Raw genomic sequence first — 21,797 nt, forward strand, 5'->3', positions numbered from 1 at the left:
GCTGCAGTAGTGTAGAGTAGATTAAGCTATATTTTAGAGACTTTGAAGGAATTAGGAGGAAGAGCTGAACTGGCCTGAGCTTCAACAGTCATTTTCTTGGCAACTACTTCTGAGTAAAGCAGCTTACAAGAAAGTGCATGCACTTTAACAATTACTTCAGTAACTAAAGATTCAAGTTAGATTCAACAAACAAAACAGCACATTTATGTTCGGCCCTTAAACATCATGCTCTGTGAAGATCTGAGCAAGGTCACTGGCATCAAGAGAGGAACAAAGGAATGAGATGAGAGAGAAAAAGAGATTTAAAGAATGGAGGGGGAGTTGATCATGGAAGAGATTTGTCTACACAGGGCTACACAAATGATCCAAGTAAAACAGAAATCATGATATGGCCTAATTTGATTACTAAACAACAAAAGGCAGTGATTTAACTTAATAAAAGCTTCAAACTGTATATGCAGCCCTGTTCTCTCATACTTCAAACATGCATGGATCACATGATATGTTGTTTCAAGCATCTCAGAGCCTTTCTGCTTTGGTTTAGCTCGCTTTAATTTAGCTGTAGGTCTGCATATAGTTAACTTAACAATATATATTTTTATATTGTTTGAAAATAATAATAATTGCAATAAGGATAATAATAATATTATAAAAAAATAGTTTTCTATTTGAATAAATTTAAACATGAATTTAAAAGTTTTTTTTTCCTGTGATGGCAAACCTGAATTTTCATCATCATTACTTCAATCTTCATTGTTATAACCTTTCAGAAATCATCCTAATATACTGATTTGCTAGAAACATTTACTATTATTATTTACATCAATGTTGAAAACAGTTTTTGCTGCTTAACATTTTTGTGGAAACAATGACATTCAAACATCTGTAGTACGATTTTAAAAAAAAGAAAGAAATTAAGACTTTAAATCAAGGATTCATTAAATTGATCAAAAGTGACAGTGTAGACATTTATAATTACAAAATATTGATATTTAATAAATCATTTAATAAATGCAAATAAATGCTGTTCATTGAACTTTCTATTAATCAAGAATCCTGAAAGTATCTCCATGTCCACAATAATGTTAAGCAGCACAAATGTTTTCAACAGTGATGCGTTGAGCACAAAATCAGTATATTAGAATGATTTCTGAAGGATCATGTGACACTGAAGACTGGAGTAATGATGCTGAAAATTCAGCTTTACCATCAAAGTAATAAATTACATTATTTAATTTATTAAAATAGAAAACAATTATTTTAAATTGTAATAATATTTCATATATTACTGTTTTTACTGTATTTTTTATTAAATAAATGCAGCCTTGATGAGCATAAGATACTTCTTTCAAAACCATCTTTTTTTTTATGTGTCCACAATTTTGACAAGTAGGCTACTGTATATACTACTACTACTACTACTACTACTACTACTACTACTACTACTACTACTAATAATAATAAATTATTATTGTTATATGTAAGGAATAATTGATGACGGGCAGTTGAATTATTAGAATAATATAATTACTTTTTATAGTAATTATAAAAAGTATAATTACCACGGCTCGGCTCGAAGCGGGTGTGCATTATTTTTCTAATAATTCAAAGGCTTGGATTCCATTATTCCGCTTATACTACATACAGACCTCAAAACATTGTTCAGATGATGTATTTCAAGACGTTTGTCAAGTTTTTGTTCTTAAAAAGCTATTGTGTTTGGGACTAAATTCTTACGCATCCAATCCCAAGCATTCATTGCTAATTCCCAAACTTCAATTTAGAGCTAGTAATGGAGACTTGAGCCACTGATAGCAGACTAATGCAGTTATAAATAAAGTTATTAGATTAAAGAGCGAGCGAGAGAGAGAGAGAGAGAGAGATCCATTTCAGAGATTAAGCGTGTGTGAATTACTTTAGTCTCTGTGTCTACTTTATAGCAGTGTTCGGCACCACCGTCTACTAATAGCAAAACTATTGCTATTTTGTTTGTTTGCACCTCGCTAGTGAGAAACGTCAAGTAGTTTTGAAGTTGCTAAACTGTTTTACAGATAAAATCTCCAGAGCAGTGAGTGTGTGTCTGTACTTTATGTGTGTGCGTTTGAGTGGGAGAGAGAGAGAAAGAGATATGTGATTTTAATATTATAATAACTAATAAATGCATAATACATAATAAAACGTAATTTTGTGGCAAAAAAACGTAATAGTTTAAAATAATTTATAAATTTTATCGTATTGTTTACTATATTCATTTGCTTTGTGAGTGCAATTGTGGGATTTTGTTCTGTAGGCTTGTAAAGACCTTTGATATAACTGAAATAATTTGGCAAAGTGATGTGGGACTGGCCTGGAACTACCGTGTGTTTCCCTCAAAATAATTGCACACCTTAGATTAGAACATCCGTCAACCAATCAGAATCAAGCTTTCAACAACCATGTAGTATAAGCATTATTATTATTTTAGCTGACTAGGTTTCAAACAACTGAATGAAGAAACACTATTAAAACTAATAAAATTCTGCAGTTTTGGTTCAACACTCTTAAAACTTTTTCTATTAATGGAAAAAATGGCAATTCAATTCAAATCACATTTGACAGAATATTTTAATATTTCACTTCACGCAGCCCTAATCTAGAGTGAAGTAAGGCTCTCTCACCCTCAGCCACAGTTGAGAGTACAGTGCGAATAAATTATGTGAGATCTCAATGCCTGATGAAAAACAACAGTGAATTTCATGTGAGCAAACACATAAAGGGGAGAAAATTAGAGCGCAGGGCTGAAATGCACACGTGTGTTTAACTAGCAGCCGGTGAGTGCACTGTTAAAAATTGCTGTAGTTTTTACAGTAAATATTTACAATAGACTACTGTATTTTAAAATTTACAGTATTACTGTATTTTGCCATGTGGGAGCATGCATGTTCCTATGACTTGTGGAAACATGCTTACCGGTATGCAGTAAATGCTACTGGATATCACGCATATACCACTGTAATTTATTTTATTTATTTATGTTTTAAGAAAAAAAAAACGGTTGCAAAAGTTTTTGCTTCACAAGTCAATAACACTAAAGTAATAGTCAACTGTAATAAATACAGCCTTTTTTTAGCGAATTATTTACACCATTTAAACTCTGACATTTGATTATATAACGTACACCTCTAGTACTTTAAAACTGTTGGCTTTTAAAAAAACTCCCATGATTAAACAACGACATCGGCGTAGCGCAGTGCGTGTGATGTCATTTCGTCAATCGTCATCTTCAGTGGACATCTTGGGGGACCGTTGGGACTTTCCACGCGCTGCATCATCATCACCACTCAATTTTCGCGCTCACCTCATGCACGCTAAGTTTACCGAAGGAGGACGAGGACCTCGAATGAGAGTGAGACGACGAGGTGTGTAACGCTAGTAATTCATGCTTTAGTAGTGTAAACGTGAAATCCTGTTACATCCACAATATATTAACTATTATTTTTTTTATTTTTTTTTGTGACGTTTCAAAATTGATAATCTAGATTATTTGTCCAATTTTATGATACTGAATTTGCTTGATGAGTCCAGACACAGATGAACGATTAAGTTAGCTGGCTAACGTTAACTGTTATATTTTCTTCACCGTGAAAGTGTGGCCGTGCTGTCATTTTATATTAGTGCTACATTTTTGTTAACTGTTCGGTATAAAATGATTTTACATTGTTGTTGGTAGTAACGTTAGACATGTAAGCTTTTAAACATTGCAATTAAATTGTGTAGGTTTTATGCAACTAAATAGTGTTTAACTTGACTGCCAAGCCATTAGCTAATGTAATAGCACGTTTTTGTTCGATTTAAGATGGTGTAATTAAGTATTTTTTTGTTTTATTTTTATGTTAATATTATTTGTAAGGGTGCTTGGTATTCATATTTGTAATTTAGTTGTTAAATAGAAAGTAGTGTAAACGTGACATTGGTATTTGCTGTGCACATGCTTTATTGCTGTGCATTTATTAGCTTGTGAAGGGTTTTTTTTTTTTTTTTTTGGGCAGTTGAACATGTTCTGTCACTTTTGTAATAATGAGAGCAGTACAATCCTGAGTTTTGTGCAGCATGTGAAATTGCATAGAAATGTGCATAAATCAGGATTTAGATGTGGTGTACCTGATTGCCCACATATTTTGTCTCTCTCAGTAAATTTCTTCTGAAGGAATGTCTGGAGCCGATAGAGGAGAACTTCACAAGTTGATGGAGGTCACATATTACCGTCAGCGCCACCTCCACCACTGTCTGAACTAAAGAACTCATGGCCTTACCTGTTTTGTCTGAAGGGGATCTTTTTACATTTCCAATTGCTTACTGAAAATCATGGAGAGCATTGAAGGGAAAGGAAAGAGGATTCTAAGATTTTTTCAAGAAAAGCCAACAAACAATGTGGTGTGTGCTGTTCTGTCGAAGTATCAAGAGGGAAATTCTATGGTCCTGTGCATCTTGCAACTCTTAATGGCCCATTTTAAAGAGAGAACAGAATCCCTTATAATTGAAGCTGATGTAAGTATAACATTTAGATTTTTAATGTGTTAAAGATTTCATTGAAATGCTAAATTAATTTTTGTTTTTCTTAGGCAGCAGCAACTTCAGCCGACATGGAAAGAGAGGGATTACCGGATTCACCCGCACTGATCATCCAAGGTTTTTTGCTTTACTTTGTGTCTGTGTCTCCATCATATAAACTTTTCTTTGCTCTCTAGCTTTTAAATGGATAACTGTTTGTCCTGTACTGTTTTTTTTCTTCTCACTTTAATGGCCATTTTAAAAATACAATTTTGCCTCCTCTGTTCCTGTATTCTATTTCACAATTCTATTCTCATTCCTATATTCCTTCCATAGTTAGCTCTCTCTGTGCCCTGTTTTTTTTTTTTATCTCTGAACCATTCTCTCTCATTAGTAACAAAAATCCTTATTAGTAACATTAATCTTCATTGTAAATCCATAGTTTATAGTGTCTTTATCTAAAAATAAAAAATTACATCATGATTTACTCACCCACAAGCCATCCCAGGTGTATATGACTTTTCTCTTTCAGACAAATGCAATCAGTTATTTTAAAGAATGTCCTGGCTCTTCCAAGCTTTATAATGGCAGTGAATGGAGGATGAGATTTTAAAGCTCTAAAAAGTGCATCATCCATCATAAAAGTAATCCAGGAAAAAGTAACTCCAGGGGGTAAATAAAGGCCCTCTGAAGCGAAGCAATGTGTTTGTGTAAGTAAAATATACATTGTTAAACAAAAGTCGACTTATGCCAAAAGAAAGTAACTCCTGACATGATGTATAGTGTAAGCTTTAACGCCTCTCGTGGTTCAAACAAATAGGGCTGTGTAACAAACTTAAGGTCTTCTCTTATATCGATTCGAAATCCTCAGAAATTTGTCTTTAAAAATTATTGTTTTAGACTTCTAATTCGAGTCTTTTTTTTTTTGCTCTATCCTCTGCACTTACGTGTTCTTCGTTGCGTCAGGTCAGAGTTCACTCTTTCGCCATAAATATGCTGAAAGCTAGATATTTTAATTTAAATGGTTTTAAATATGGATATTTTTCTTAAACAAATGCATCGCTTCACTTCAGAAGGCCTGAGTCATGTGGAGTACTTTTATGATCGATGGATGCACTTTTTGGGCTTCAAAATCTTGGCCGTCATTCACTACCATTATAAAGCTTGGAAGAGCTAGGACATTTTTTTAATATAACTCCGATTGCAATTGTCTGAAAGAAGAAAGTAATTTACTCCTATGATAGCGTGAGTAAATCATGGTAATTTTCACTTCATTTCATTCTTTTCAGACTATCCCTTTATCATGAGCTACCCATGAACCATACTTTTACAACACTTATTAATCTATGCTCTGCCGTATTTTATTTTTATTTTTTATAGGTGAATCCATGACCCCAAGCAAGTGGATGTCAGTCGAAAGGGAAGTTGTCCTGGGCCCATTTTCAGAGTCATTTGTTGAGGGCCTGGCAGCGTTGTTTGCGACCTATTACAACTTAAATCTTGCTTATCAGGATGACGCTGCATGCACGCTGGAATTTATTCAGAGGTATTTCAGAGCATAAAATCTTACTCTATATTTATTGTGGACTTTCAAATTTTCTTGACTTTTTTTTTTTTTAGGTTTTCAATTTAGGATAGTTTATCAGGATTAGATATTTTATGGAAAAGTTTTCAAATGAACAAAAAAAAAATTTGCTAACCACACACTGAATAGAGAATTATTTTCATGAATAACTAAATCTAAAATTACTAAAATTAAATCTGTATAATAATGATATAATCTGTACATTTTGTTTATTGCAAACATGGAAGGCTAAATATTTTTATATTAAAATTTTGGATAAAATTAAATATGACCCTAACTCTTCATTAATTGAAATTAAATGTAATTTATGAGTTGTCTGACAAATTTTGTATTTAATTGTTTAAGTGTATACTGTTTTTTTGATAATTGGATGTTGTGTGTTTTTTTTTTCCACAGAGGACTTGTGGGCATTAACCTGGAAACTGGATCAAAAGTTGCTGCTGGAAACAAGAAAATGCATGAAATGAACCCATATGTATGCACACTGTTACGGAAACTATGGACTTTGAATGGCTTGCCATTTAAACAAAAGTATTCCAATGGAATTGATACAAGAGACTCTGACCTGATTTCCAAGTTCATGATTGATGTTCAATACATTCTTGCCTTTTTTTATGGATTTGGCAAATTAAAGGTAGGCACAGTTCAAACCATTTCTTTTGTTTATGACTGAAGTTCAGTCACACTTTAGGGATGTGTGCCCTGTATAGTTGATACTTAAAGGATTAGTTCACCTCAAAATGAAAATTTCCTGATAATTTACTCATCCCAATGCCATTCAAGATGTTCATGTCTTTCTTTCTTCAGTGGAAAATAAAGTTTTTTGAGGAAACCATTTCAGGATTTGTATCCACACAATGGATTTCAATCGCAACCAATATGTTGAAGTCCAAATCAATGCAGTTTCAAAGGGCTTTGAAGTGCTTCAAACGGCTCTGCACGATCCCAGCTGAGAAATGGGGTTTTATCTAGCGAAACGATCTGTAATTTTCTAAATAAAATAAAAATGTATATACTTTTTAACCACAATTGTTCGTCTTGTGCTGGTCTGCTACGCGCCATGCATTACGTCATCACGTTGGAAAGGTCACGGGTCACGTCATCGGTCTAAGTTATTTGTCTGTGTATTCCGGTTCAAAAAGGTAGGGAAGGGCGAAAAATGTATCTAATTTTCTCCTCCAACTTCAAAATCGTCCGACATTTTTGTTTTAGTTTTTTCGTGACCTTTCCAATGTGATGAAGTAATACGTAGCGCATCTCGGAGATGGTACAAGATGTGCATTTGTGGTTAAAAAGTATATATTATTTTTTTAATGACCAACAGTTTCGCTATACAAGACCCTATTCCTCAGCTGGGATCGTGCAGAGCCGTTTGAAGCACTTCAAAGCCCTTTGAAACTGCATTGATTTGGACTTCAACATGTTGGTTGCGATTGAAATCCATTGTGTGGATACAAATCCTGAAATGTTTTCCTCAAAAAACGTTATTTATTTTCCACTGAAGAAAGAAAGACATGAACATCTTGAATGGCATTGGGATGAGTAAATTATCAGGAAATTTTCATTTTGAGGTGAAATAATCCTTTAAGTGCCGCTGTTCTCAGTGGTTCTTTCCAAGGCTAAAGCCTTTCATTTAATCTCCATTTTTGTTTCTCCCAATATATTTTGGAATCTGGTGCTTATGTTAAATAGCCATTATTGCACAATAAATTTGTTATATTAATGAAAACCTGTTATTGTGAGTTTTATTTGACAAAGGCTGAAACTTACAGCAAACGTACACACAAAGCAGTGAAAAATCTCAAATGTAGTTAGTGAATTGAATTCCACAGCAAATGCTCTAATTTACTGTAAAATGTATAGCAGTACATGTAAGTTCATTGTTGCTCTTGTAATTTCACTTGCATTCACAAACATTATTTCGACTGTAATTTTAGTTACAGCTGTAAAAACAATTTTACAGCATATATAAGGCAGTGTGCTGTGTTTTTTACGGTACAATTGTAGTTAATGATTTACAGTGCTCTTGTAAATTTTACAGTCTTACTGGCAACCAAAGTTGCCAGTAAGTTACTGTAAATTTTACAGTACAATTGTAGTTAATGATTTACAGGACTCTTGTAAATTTTACAGTACAATTGTAGGTAATGATTTACAGGACTCTTGTAAATTTTACAGTACAATTGTAGTTAATGATTTACAGGACTCTTGTAAATTTTACAGTCTTACTGGCAACCAAAGTTGCCAGTAAGTTACTGTAAATTCTACAGTAAATTTTTTACAGTGTGGGTGGCAGATTTTACACTTCCTCACAACATCTGCACTTCAAACAGGAGTGTTTTTGAATGGCAAAAACATGCAATTTTTCTGCCTTTAGACACTGGTTACATTCTACAACAGTCAACACAGAAATAAAAGAAAATTTGCATAGAAACCTCAAGTATTGTTAGAATACTGTGCTATAACTTAGGCTAAGGAATTAGCAGACTGTCATTTTCCATGCTAATGTTCTGGAAATATCTGCGGAATTCTGCTAAAATAATAAAAAATTGAGATGACGGTACTGCGCTTTTACTGAAATATAGCAGAAATATTTCATTTTAAATCTAAAATTTAAATAATATATAAATATTAAATACTTATTGGAAACATGTAAAAATCTTATGAAACTTCATAAAGAGTAGTATTCTTGAGCATTAGTAAATGTTTTCACTATTTGTAATAGTTGTGTATGAAACCCTCAGTTGTCCTCAGTGTGAAAATATGGATTTCAAAATCATAGTCACCATTGGAAAGGGTTCAAATATGGAGAAGATGCTGGAGAACCAAAGATTGTGACCAAAGTCAATGTTTACTTGATATAGAACACACAGAGCATGAGTCAATTTTTCACTTGAGCTGGGAGAAGAGAACTTAAACACGCTCTTAAGTACGCGGGAACACCACCACTCCGCCTCTGACGACAGTAACTCACTGCACCTGTGCACTCTAACAGACGGAAGACAAACTACTATCACAAAACATGGAAAACCTTTGAACTGATTCATTTTGTTATAATTTTGTCTTGTGAACTACATGTAAACATCTCTTTCGTGAAACAGCTTATTCAGAATCAGGACAGGATTGAATAAAAAATAATATGCAAGTTTGTATGATCCCTCTAACTGTATTAAAACTATTAACACCTTGCATATTCTGCAAGGAGTGTGTAAACTTATGAGCAGAGCTGTGCATCATTTCTTCACAGACTCAGAAGTGCAGGATGCAATTAACAGCTCTGCCTAGACACCCTAAACAAACACCTCCCCTATGATATCTGAATGCATTTATTAAATATAACACTTAAGCTTTTTGATGTGTGACACAAAGTGGCCAATATAGGATGTAAATATAATCTAGACTGAAAATGAGAAAAGAGTGACTTCAGCATTGGGTGAGAGATGGATTTTTGCAGGGCAAACCACACACACAGCAGCGACAGTCTCCCACCCACCATTTCAACACTCCCAGCACATTTTTTTCGTTACTTTGTTTTCTCGCTGATCCATCTTTTGACCTGTCACCCAGTTAGGCCCATGCCTGTGATGAACTGAGCCAATTAAGTTGTGCGCGTTGGCTTGGACAGGAATGCATCTTAAAATGGCGCAGTGCAGTTTTCCTGAACTAAACACGCTTCGTTTCTCATGCATTCATTACTGCTTGGCGATTAGCCATCACTCACTTGAGACTCACAACATCAGCGCGGCTCTCATGAAGCATCCTAATGTGTGCAAATTGCTAAAATCACCGTTCCACAATGGTTAGTTTTCACCTAGTCACCTAGTTTTACTGTACGGAATGAATTGAACTATGAATGAGTATTTCACACAGAGACTCAATTTATGTAAAAGATTTAAAGTATGATGTAAATTCAACTTAAGAACATAAGAATGATGCTATCTGATGATATGACTTCATTCAGAATATGCAGCTATTTTAATTGTAATGTACCGGTGCATTACAAAAGCCATGAAATAATAGTCATTGCCATGAGAACAGTGATGAGTAGTAATACATGAACTCTGAGACCTCTGCTTGTAGAAAGTACCTGAAAGAAGTCCCTTTGGGGGGAGTGCATGTGTTTGTGGATGGTTCATGTTCAAAATCATGACAACTTTAACTGTGGGTATGTGGTTTGTAAACTACTAAATACAGTATTAGAGGCATACTCTCTTCCTTTCAAATCAGATCAGGCAGCTGAATTAATGACATTTATGATTAGAATTTTTTATAAATAAATAAATAAATAAATACCAATTTATTTGTTAAATTATAATGGTAACACTTTAGTTTAGGGTCCAAATCTCACTGTTGACTAGTTGCTTATTAAAATACATATTTATAAAGCACATATCAATGCCTTATTCTGCATGACCTTCCCCTAATCCTACCCGATATCTAAACTTAACAACTACCTTACTAACTGTTAGTACGCAGTAATTAGGAGTTTATTGAGGCAAAATTGGTAGTTAATAGATAGTTAATAGTGAGAATTGGACCCTAAACTAAAGTGTGACCATTGTAATAATTTAAAAAAGCAAAATAGAAGCATTTTCACTAACAGACTTAAGACTTTTGATGTCGCTGATCGAACTCAGATGCACAAACATATCACGGATATGAGAAAATGGCAATTTGATTTATTGCAACTATTATGTGCAGAGCATTGAACAGCAGTATTCTATGAAATTAGAATTTTAATGCTGGAGGCCCTTTTCTGCATTCCTAAAAAAATTGACAAGGGTGATTTTTTTTCTTTCAAACCTTAGATTGCATTAACACCCACTCATGGTAATTTATCCTGATGCTGGAAATACGATCTGAGAGGCAGGTTGATTTTGATTAGCCTTTAAGAGGTTTGATCTTGATCAAATTCAGGTGCAGCATCTTGTCTTGTTTCTGTGACTCAAATAAGACCGAGAAATAAACCATGCGCATCAAGCAGGATTGCATTATAAAAAGTAAGAAAGCATCATCATCATCATCAATGCAATGAAATAGCAAGAAACCGCATTGATCCCTGATGCCTCTCACTGACCCACTGGCTTGTCAACAAGTTGTTCACTTTTTTTAGTGATTGGTTGACAAGTAAAAATTAGTAGTCGAGCAAAACAAGCATGACACTATATTTGACATTTTCCTTTATATTTCAGCATATCACTCATCATTACTTCACATACGCAAATGTATGTATGTTTATGAACACGAAAACATGTTTACCATATTTCCCCTGAATATTAATGGTATTTGCACAGAACTCCCAGGTGCACGGTTTACACTTCTGAATAAACAGAGCCGTCAAAGATCTGCCCTGTTATGCACAATGCCTCATATAATTTTAATATCATAATTAATAATTATTTTCTGAATTATTTACCTTTGCTGGTAAATGTTCCAAGACCAACATTTACTGTTTTCAGTGACCACAATTGGATTTTCCACAATCTCAAATAATAGCGCTGTAAACATCTCCAATGGCACGGAAACACCTCAAAAACCCAGGCTCCCTGCGTTGCTCTCCACTAATGGCTGCACTGATTGTTACTCTGAGATGAAAGTGTTTAATCTTGGCTCGGGTTTTGAAGATCATCCACCATTCTCAGCTTCTCAATTCTCCCATTTGAATGCTCTCCCGGGGTCCTGGCAAGCATCAACCCTCAAAAACTGTAGAGCTGCTGAGTCATTTGGCACCTTCAACCATGGAATTTGTTATTGTGGCTGAGTCTTCATAAATAAAAATAGGGTGGTATGTCAAAGCACTATCAATAAAGGCAAGTTAGTGCTTTAGTGGTTGTCCCTTCCCCCACCAGATGGCAGGTTGGTGACAGATTCTTTAATATACATGTTTGGCTGCTCATCAATCCAGACTGATTGCTTCCATGTTAATAGGCTGTGCGTGGCTTAATTTCTTCCTAATGAGAGTGTCCTTGAAGGGTGTAGCATTTGTGAGAGTTGTTAAGATTGCTCGTTTAGTTGAAGGGATGTTATCCTCGCTGCACTTCCTTGAATATATCACACTTTTTCGTTCTGCAATGCTGTTAAAAAAATGTGAACCTCAAAAGTGCAGTGCACTTGTGGTTTGAGATAAGCTCTCAATTGAGGGTTTCACACTTAATGAGAGTTGGCTTTATCGAAGCTTGACAGGACTGGTTGTTTGACTGATTTGTGCCGTGTACTGGGTAGGACCTGTGATTTCTCTTACAGATGGTAGAAAACAAGAGTCACTTCATCTATTTTGCTTTTAAAGCCAACGGTCCTGCAAGAAAACCACAGATCACTATGTTAACAATAGGTTTGGGAATCGAGCACCAGTTCCATTTTTTCTTTAAAGGGGGGGTGAAAGTTTTTTACACTGTTAAAGAGTTGGATTCCCATGCTAAACATGGACAAAGTTTCAAAAATTAAATTGTACGTTTGAAGGAGTATTTCTGTTCCAAAAATGCTCCTTCCGGTTTGTCACAAGTTTCAGAAAGTTTTTTCGAGTATGGGCATGTGTGACATCAGATGTAGCGGAATTTCCTTATACAGGTCCTAAGGGCACTTCTCCCGGAAGGACGCGGGCGCGCGCGCAACCGTAGACCAGGGGTGCGTTTCCCGAAAGCATCGTTGGCCAACTATGGTCGCAAGTTCATCGCAATGTCCATTGAACTCTATTGGTAACGACGGAACTTGCGTCCATAGTTGGCCAACGATGCTTTCGGGAAACGCACCCCAGAGCGAGAGAGCGAAAGCAGTAAGCCCATCAAAGCGCTATGCTCGGCTTGGCTTAGGGAAGTCAATGTCACCAAATAAGTGTGTTTTTGGTTGCCAGGGCAAGACAACCCTGCCCAGATTCCCAAAGAACCCAGCGTTAAGGGAGCAGTGGATGGAGTTTGTTTTTCCAGAGCATCAACGGAGGTTGTGCAAGACTGTTTGTTCCCTGCAGTTCGATGATGCTTGTTTTATAAACAAAGCCATTGTTATATGAAGGATGCAATACTACTCAAGATTAACAGGAGATTGAGTGGAAATGAGCATTTCACCACCCCCTTTAATCTAAACTAAATCATTTTAATGTTAAGTTCCTTGTTACAACCGATGTAAACAAGACACAAAACTAAAATACAGAAACATATCAGTAAAGAATTTAATCTTATGAACATTTTTTCCCCCAATGAATTCTCAAAATAAAGGTTTAAATAAAGTTTAAAAAGTACTGATGCTAATGGAATCATTGACGAACCAGAATCGTTAAGTGAAACCAAATTGTACAATCAATCTAACTCCTAATGATTCCCAACTAGTAATGTGCGAGGCTAGTCGACTAATTGATTAAACGATACTGCTGCTACTAGTCATCTTGGAAATACTAGTTGTTTACTTTTTTTGTCATCTTATGTTACATTTTAAAATTAAAATATTATTTTAAAAATTGTATATGTGGAGTGAAAAAACTAAATATGACAATATGTTTATTAATGCCACATCCAAACCAGTTAATACCTCAGCGATAGTCACATAAGGACCATGTCCAAATGACACTGAGACCTATTTCAGGCTTAAAAGCTATGTGATGAATATTCACTGCCTTGCACCTGACTGAATCTCTTACTCATCCGACTTAATATGTTTGGAGTTACATGATACTGTATGGACTTTTCCACAAAATGCTCCTGCCCATTTTACTAACAGTACTAAAGCTAACATACAAAAAAGCCATTACTAGCCCTTTTAGGTAGCCTAAATAATAAATAAATAAATGCACATATGTAGGTCATATATAAATTGTCAATTACATAGCTTAGCTTATTAGTTTGTGCAGCTGTAAGAATGACAAACTCACTCACATTTAACACGCAGGTCTGTCAGGCAAAACCCCATGTGGCTGAGTAAATGTTAGCACATCTGTGATTTAACATCTGGATACCTTCTATTTAAATATGATAAACATGGCAAATGTTTTAATTTCATTTAGCAGACCCAGGGCATCTAGGAATCCTATCAGCACACATGAACACATGCAACCTGATTAGCAAAGAAGCACTTCCACATGCAAAGACTTATTTAAGTAAGTGTGTCAGTACACATAAGATGTTTTTATATTTGGTTTTATGCTCTATATAATTACATATGGAAATGATGACTCACTGCCCTTTGGACACTAAACTACGGCTAGTTTCATCACTACACATGTGAGATTGTTGTAGGGAAATAACCTCCATTTCCTCCCAATAAATTGTAATGGTTGAGAGGCCTGTTTGCTACTTCATCATTTACAGCTTTATAAGAGAGCTTCACCTTTTGAAATATCCTCTCATCAGCTATGCAAATATGCAATTACCACAAATATATGGTGGCCTATTACCTTCTATTCTAATTGGAGCTGCTTTGAAGAGAGTTGAGGAAGTGTGCGTGCATGTGTGTGTGTTAAGGGCTTCGGCCTGCCTTTTCCGTCTTTTCTCTTAACACAGAGAAACAGTGAAAGGAGCAGGCTGTTCCTTTCTAAGATCCAAACAGAGTGATGGGCCTTAGAGTTAAGCTTGTTTAACACGGGTTAACAAAGCACCGCTAAGCACTGATCCTCCGCATTTTCTTTAAGGAGCTGTTACTCAGGCTTGCCTCAAGCTACTTAATGAATCAATAAGCTTAGCAACAGCCTTGGTCAGTGTCTGACAATCCAGAGATATATTTAACCACGAGGCTGCTAACACTACCATAGAGGCACAGAGACAGACACTCTGAGCAGCCCATAGACGTTAGAGAGAAACAAGAAGTTTTGTTTTTAATAGCATTCACAGACGGTACATGCATGATTGTAGGGATACATAATAATATACTCTAGTCTAATGTAGACTTATATTGTGTATACACTACCGTTTAAAAGTTGGGGTTTATTTGTAAAAATAAATAAATAAATAAATAAATAAAATAAATTAAATTATACTTTTATTCAGCAAGGATGCATTAAATTAATCAAAAATGACATTTAAAGATATTTATAATGTTTCTGTTTCAAATAAATACTGTGCCTCTGAACTTTCTATTCATCTATGAATCCTTGAAAAATGTATTTTGGTTTCCACTAAAATAAACATTGATAATAAGACTTGATTACCAAATCAGCAATATTAGAATGATTTCTGAAGGATCATGCGACATTGAAGACTGGAGGAATGGCTGCTGAAAATTCAGCTTTGCCATCACAGGAATATTTCACAATATTAATGCTTTTACAGATTTTTCGATCAAATAAATACAGCCTTGGTGAGCATAGGAGTCATCTTTCTAAAATGTTCTCATCATTTAAGTTTTTCAACACAATTGGGTGGAATCGAGCATTTTCTTCCCTTTCTGGCAGAATATCAGGTTCATGTACTCACCCGTATCACATTTTTCCTGTTCATCTGATCCATCCCAGCCTTGGAATTTGATTAATCCCCCTCTTAGACATCAGTTTGGCAGTTGCATTCATCCATTTTTAAATTTGCCATGTGAAAAAAAAAATCTTATATATTTCTTTTAGCCTGAAGTCCAAATTTGTATTACTAGCTCTCTTTAAAACTGCGTTTTTTTTTTTTATTGAACGGATTACTCTAGTTCTGTTCCAAATCCTAGTGAATTGCCTCACATCCTAACCATTCTGGAACCTCATAAATGACTGATTTGGAATGCTCTACATAGGCAACTTAGCTGAAATAACGTAAATAAATAAAAAAAAAAATGGTCAGAATGACAAAATCAAGTGCCTCAATTGCAACAAAGAGAACAAATGGAGGATTTTTATCTCATTTGCTGTTTTTGCTGTAGCACCGTCACGCACACAGTGAGTCACTAACACATTTTTCCTCAAAGCAGTGAATGACATTTCTAGATCTCCCAAAGAGCAGCTGCTGCAATTACTTTCACATTACCTAAGTAATCACATAGAAATTAATGATATAGACATCCCCCTCCCAGACACACGTTCAAACACATTCATCCCATTTTAGGTTTTCATAATATACCAGTCACACAGCTGTTTATACTTTGTCTTATTTTCGAAATTAAAGCCCATTGCATATGACCCCAATTTTTCCAGGGCTGCTTCATTATTCTGTTTGATGAGTGGCATATTTCTCCCATGCATACACAAATATAAGCATGTGGCTTGTTCTTTTTTTTTGATTCAGATACAAAGAAGAGTGTTTGTCATGTAAAATGTCCACAATGATTTTAACAGGCTTATTCTCAGCTTAAGCACCAATTTTGAATTAGTTCAAACAAGATTACAAGTGTAACTTGGTGTATACAAGAGGGAGCTCTGCAAAAAAGATTAAGACAAGAAATATTAAGGTATATATAGTTCATTTCTAAATATAAAATATACTTTTTGAAGTACAGTAGTAGTAATAGTAATTCTATACAATCAGTAATACTATTCCACTTTCTTTCATTCGATTTTTTTTTAATCAGTCACATTAAAGAAAACCTCCTGTCTGCTGTGATGATCAGTCAAGCCTGTCTGCATTGCCATGGCAACACTCAGAAAGTTTGACCATGAAAGTGTTCCAATAGACCTTTGATTTTTAACGGCATTGAAAGCGAGGCTTTCAATGCCGAGGGATAGGCATTCTGTACATCTCCTCCGTGGGTTGAATGGTTATTCAACGTGTTTTTGGGTTGTTCTGCTGTCGAAACACTGCAAAAATATCTTTCTGAGAAATGTAAGTAGAAAAAACAAACAAAAAAAAACAGACAATATGAGCTGTGGAAAAGTGATCTAGGAGCTTTTTAGTAAGTCTGTCTCGCCCCTCGCTTTCATACCTGTCATACTGCTCTGAATAAGGTCTAGAGGAGGCATAACAAAGACACATCACTCAAGGTCTTCCAGTAAAACTGCATTTGCCCAATGAAGTGTGGCTGATGTGTGTTACATGACAAATTTCATCACTCTGAGGCTGAATAGACAACAACATCAAGGACAGACAGATTTAAATGAACATGTTTTGAAGAAAAACATTTGAGAGTAATATTAAGGATTAATAGTTGGGGGTAATAGTAGACCAAAGTCTAGACTAAAGTCCAGCTGGAAACCTTTTTTTTTTTTTTTTTTTTTTTCGTTTTCAAAAAAAAAGTGCATATTTGAAGCTGCATAAAATAGAGTGTAAATCTTCATCTTTTCTTAGCGGCCTAAATCACTTTCTGCGGGAGTGCACAGAGGCTAAGTAGGTCCAGTCCAACAAATAAATAACGAATAGAAGGACATTAATTAAGAACACAGATCAGACAAGGCCTAGAGAACCTTGGAGGATGACCCCATTATGCTGTTGTTTAAATAAAGCACAAAACTGCCTTGCTTTCTGCTTGTTTGCCTCCTTCTCTGAACCATTGTACACCAGCCTAAAGCAAGGACACTAGAACATTCAAGAATGAATTAATCTTATCTATCTATCTGTCTGTCTGTCTGTCTGTCTGTCTGTCTGTCTGTCTGTCTGTCTGTCTGTCTGTCTGTCTGTCTGTCTGTCTGTCTGTCTGTCTGTCTGTCTGTCTGTCTGTCTGTCTGTCTGTCTGTCTGTCTGTCTGTCTGTCTGTCTGTCTGTCTGTCTGTCTATCTATCTATCTATCTATCTATCTATCTATCTATCTATCTATCTATCTATCTATCTATCTATCTATCTATCTATCTATCTATCTATCTATCTATCTATCTATCTATCTATCTATCTATCTATCTATCTATCTATCTATCCAGCCTTTCTGTAAATAGGATTCACTTCCACAGTGTTCTATATAATGCTTTCTTGAAATCACAATGTTTACTGATGCTTGCACTTACTCTGTGTGTTGTCCTCAGAAATAAAGAAGGTTGAGGAGGTGTGTAAGGTGAAGCTAGGGTGCAGCTGAGGAGACAGAACACTAGGCTACATATTCTCAAGTGGGTACAAAGCATATTAAGGAGTGCACATTGATTCGGGCAGCCTCTGGAAATTTAAAATCGGCACAAAGTGTACCGTGTATCTGGACACTCTGTAGTAAAACTGAACAATTGGAAAACTAAAAGAAAGTAAAGAAGAATTAAATGTTATAAGCAATGTCTTTTAACAATTTTCTTCAGGATTTGTCCAAGTACACACACACACTTGTGTGCATCAGAAAGATATCTGTGAAAGATGGCGTAAGATAGTAAGAAGATGAAGCCTTTCAATCAAATGCGTTTACTTTAGAATGGTGATGGATATACACTAGACTACACTGTTTACACTATATCCGAATAGCACACATTCTTATAATTTCTACCGTATTCTGTCGAAACAAAAATAGTATAGCATGTTATCTAAAATGTATCAAAAAAAGAGCTACATTTATGTTACTCACAACATGTTTATAGTTTCTTCTTCTTCTCATTACCATTCACATCAGGATCACTGTCTTTATGGTACTTTACTGCATAGTGCTTCAACATCAACACCTGCCATACCGAGTCGTTTTTATAGAAGTTGGGACATGGCACTTAGCAGTGACACTACATTAGCATTAACTTGATGGACAGAGATGTTTTCTGGCATTTTCCCTGTACATTATGCACAAAAATCTGCACTTGAATTTTTCTGCCAGCGCAGTAAACACTACACTCATTTGTGGGCAGATTGTATCACATTAGCGCACTGGAAATCCAGGCAAATTGCTCAGTAAAATTGGCACAGAGTGTTCAGAAGTTAAATGTGGTGCATTGATACTGTTCAATGTCAAAACTCATCACTCTCTCTCTATTCTCTCGATCACTCTAGCGCACTGATGGATTGTTTCTGCACGGTAGCTTTTGTCTCCGATGCTGTAAATAATTAGGCTACATAAACAGCGCTAGATGTGCTTAATTGCTTTTGGGACCATTAATCATAAACTCAAACTCTATACAGTCTTAAAGTCTGTAATGGTCTGATATTTATATTATTCAGTGTCAAAATTCAGTTTAATTGCACGATACGCATATTATTCAGAAAACACATTAGAAACATTTCAGAGCAATTATAAGCTATGTAATACTAACAAGAATATTATATTATACTGAATGAATGTTAATGAAATTAAACTGATACCTGCATTTGTCCATCTAGTATCTGACCTGAGATAGTGATTCCGGTGGCCGTAGCAAATGTAATTGGGCGTTTTGAGACATTTTCACCTCCAGCAGAAACTCAGGGGACCTTCGGATTACGTTTTCCCAGGGAGAGACTCTCGTCACGCGGTCCAGAAACTTACATCTACTCGTGCCTGCCAGACAGTCTCTTGGCAGTCCCGATGCCTTTGTCACAGTCATCTTATTTGAGCCTGCCCAATTTTATAATAAGCCAGACAGTGGGCACTGGCAGACTGTGCTCTCAATCTATTTTCTTTGTAATATTTCCCACCTCAGCAAAGGGTAAGTGAAGGTTACCCAAAAAGTAACACTCGTAAATATGACAGACTGACGTCCAGCTGGCTGTGATTTTGACTGGCACATTTACATGTTAGAACGGCATTTGATTAATCTGCAACTTCGACACATTTCATTGGGTAATGCCTAAATCAGAGATCAGAACTTAGGGTTGGACTTGCCATTAAGAACCAGCAGACAGCTCCAGCTTGGAAAACAAAGGCAGCATCAAGTCCAGTCTTGCAGATCTTGCTAGGAGGATGAAATTCTGTTGGGGCCTGTAAAACTGGCTGTTTCGGCAGAGCATTAGCACAGCAGGACCAAGCAGTGAAGGGAAGCAGGAATACTAGAAAGTGGAGAGCTGCAGAGAGACAGGTTTATGCGTGGGAGATGAATGGAGTTTCACATGAATCCTTTCTGCAGTTGTCTGCACATTCCTAAGAGCAGCAAAATTAAAAAGTTACTGACTGCAAACTTTTGAACTTTAGTGCATATAACTATAACAAAATAAATAAATACATAAATGTACACATACTGTATAGAAGTAACAATAAATTGCACTGAAAATTAGAGGTTTGGCAAAAATCCTTTGAAGTGCTACACGCTTCTCTGAATGTACGCAACTATGTAACCTTCAGAAAATTAAATGCTCTCCACTTAAAACAGCTTGGGATGAATTCCCTAAATCAGTGGCGTGTACTAATATTGCTTCAGTGCGGATTTGAATGAGTTTAAACAAATGCTATATTGAAAGGAATTGATTTTCTGGCATGGCTCCTTTCATTTACTGTGTTCCTAGCTGGAGAGGGAATCATAGCAGAAAGGACCGACTCTCACACTAAGATGTAAGGTGCCCCGGATCCCCTTCCCGGCATGTGTGCCATCTGGATAATGAGAGGTGTCAAGCAGCTTACTGAAGCGTTTTAGTTTCTCCATGCAGCTTCTCACGGTTCAGCCTATCTGTATCAGAACCTGCATACATCCCCAGTCTATAAAGCATATCAAACAGATTTAGCCAGCACATAAATTTGACTTGGTTCCATTTCATATTCATTAGAATTTGTGTGTTGCAACACGTGGATCTGTTGCCTATTTTTTGTTCCTCTCATCTCATTTACTGCCCTTCTGTCACGCTCTCCATTTATTTTTGCTTTTTTTGTCAACCGGGTTGACTATGATGATCAGAATGCTCAGTTGCTATGCTTGCGTAGGCGCAGTCATTTTACATAAAGTGTCATGAGGACGGGAATGTGAAACGGGCTTTTGTTGCTGGAAGCAAGGCACACATTAAGAGAAATGTCACTAATTTGGAGAGTGAATCACTGCAATCAGAAGGCATTGTGAGGGGCGCTTGCAGTGGTGCACATTGGATGTCGCATCGGCTCCAACATGATAATGAATGCCTGTGTAACCAGTGCAGACAAAAGCACAGCTTAACTGGGAGTGCTGGGGTTTGGGGGGTTCATTACGGCAGGATCGCAGCCATCGTTCATGCCCTAGAGGGGAATTCCAGAGAAGTCCCATCAGCGCTGATGAATTGTTTATGACTTATAAGGGTTATGTAACAGATGCACTATATAAAAATCCTGCAGTTATTAAAGCCGTTGTTGTTGTCAAGGCTGTGAAGACAATTGACCCTTCCTCCTCTTGAGACTGGAGTGATCAATGAATGACAAAAGTAAAGTCTGTCTCTTAAAAGTAATCTCAAAAAGTTTGAGAGGGAAATTTGATCAGTCTGGACTGCGTTTCTGAGCTGAGTTGATCATAGAGACCATTGGTGGCAATGGTTCTACGATCTACTAAGGCTTACAGTGCTTTTGGGAAACACAGTCCTGGATGACAAGCTAAGTCAGTCACATTGGACTTTGATAGTCCTGTTTCTGTTCTTTATTCTGACGTAAAAACAAAACGAGTAATTTTACTTTACTACCTATTTGGATCAATAAATTATTCAACAAACATTCTTGCACATCCATAAAAAAGGGAATTTTTAAGGGGGTGGCCAGATGAAAAAGATGTAAAAATCTCCAGTAAATAGAAATTATAAATTAGCAGCAGATTGGCCAATCAGTAAATCATTGTCACATCTGACAATGTGTACTTTTGCAAAATAAAACAAAAAGGTTATTCATCACACTTTTTCCAGTTTAATCTGCATGACATTTTCAGAGTTAAAACTCTTGTACTTGGATTTACGTGGGGAGACCAGACCGATGTCATTTTCAAGTTCAAAGTGCTGTTCGCATGAACACTGCAGCTCATTCAAAAAAA

At 36.0% G+C, this 21,797-nt stretch overlaps 2 protein-coding genes across 2 annotated transcripts in view; one reads left to right on the forward strand and one right to left on the reverse strand.

Moving 5' to 3' along the window:
- The window catches only part of lingo2 (leucine rich repeat and Ig domain containing 2), a 303,604-nt gene that overhangs the window by 125,798 nt on the left and 156,009 nt on the right, over positions 1–21,797 (reverse strand). The gene's annotated exons all lie outside the window — the stretch shown is intronic.
- Positions 3,266–7,002, forward strand: LOC308700955 (uncharacterized protein). Its single transcript, XM_081382889.1, has 5 exons — positions 3,266–3,398; positions 4,171–4,527; positions 4,602–4,668; positions 5,911–6,076; positions 6,512–7,002. The coding sequence occupies exons 2-5, from the start codon at positions 4,345–4,347 to the stop codon at positions 6,786–6,788; spliced, it is 693 nt and encodes a 230-aa protein (XP_081239015.1). The 5' UTR covers positions 3,266–3,398; positions 4,171–4,344; the 3' UTR covers positions 6,789–7,002.

Source organism: Scardinius erythrophthalmus, assembly GCF_964197995.2.
Source record: "Scardinius erythrophthalmus genome assembly, chromosome: 13".
Taxonomy (NCBI): Eukaryota; Metazoa; Chordata; class Actinopteri; order Cypriniformes; family Leuciscidae; genus Scardinius; species Scardinius erythrophthalmus.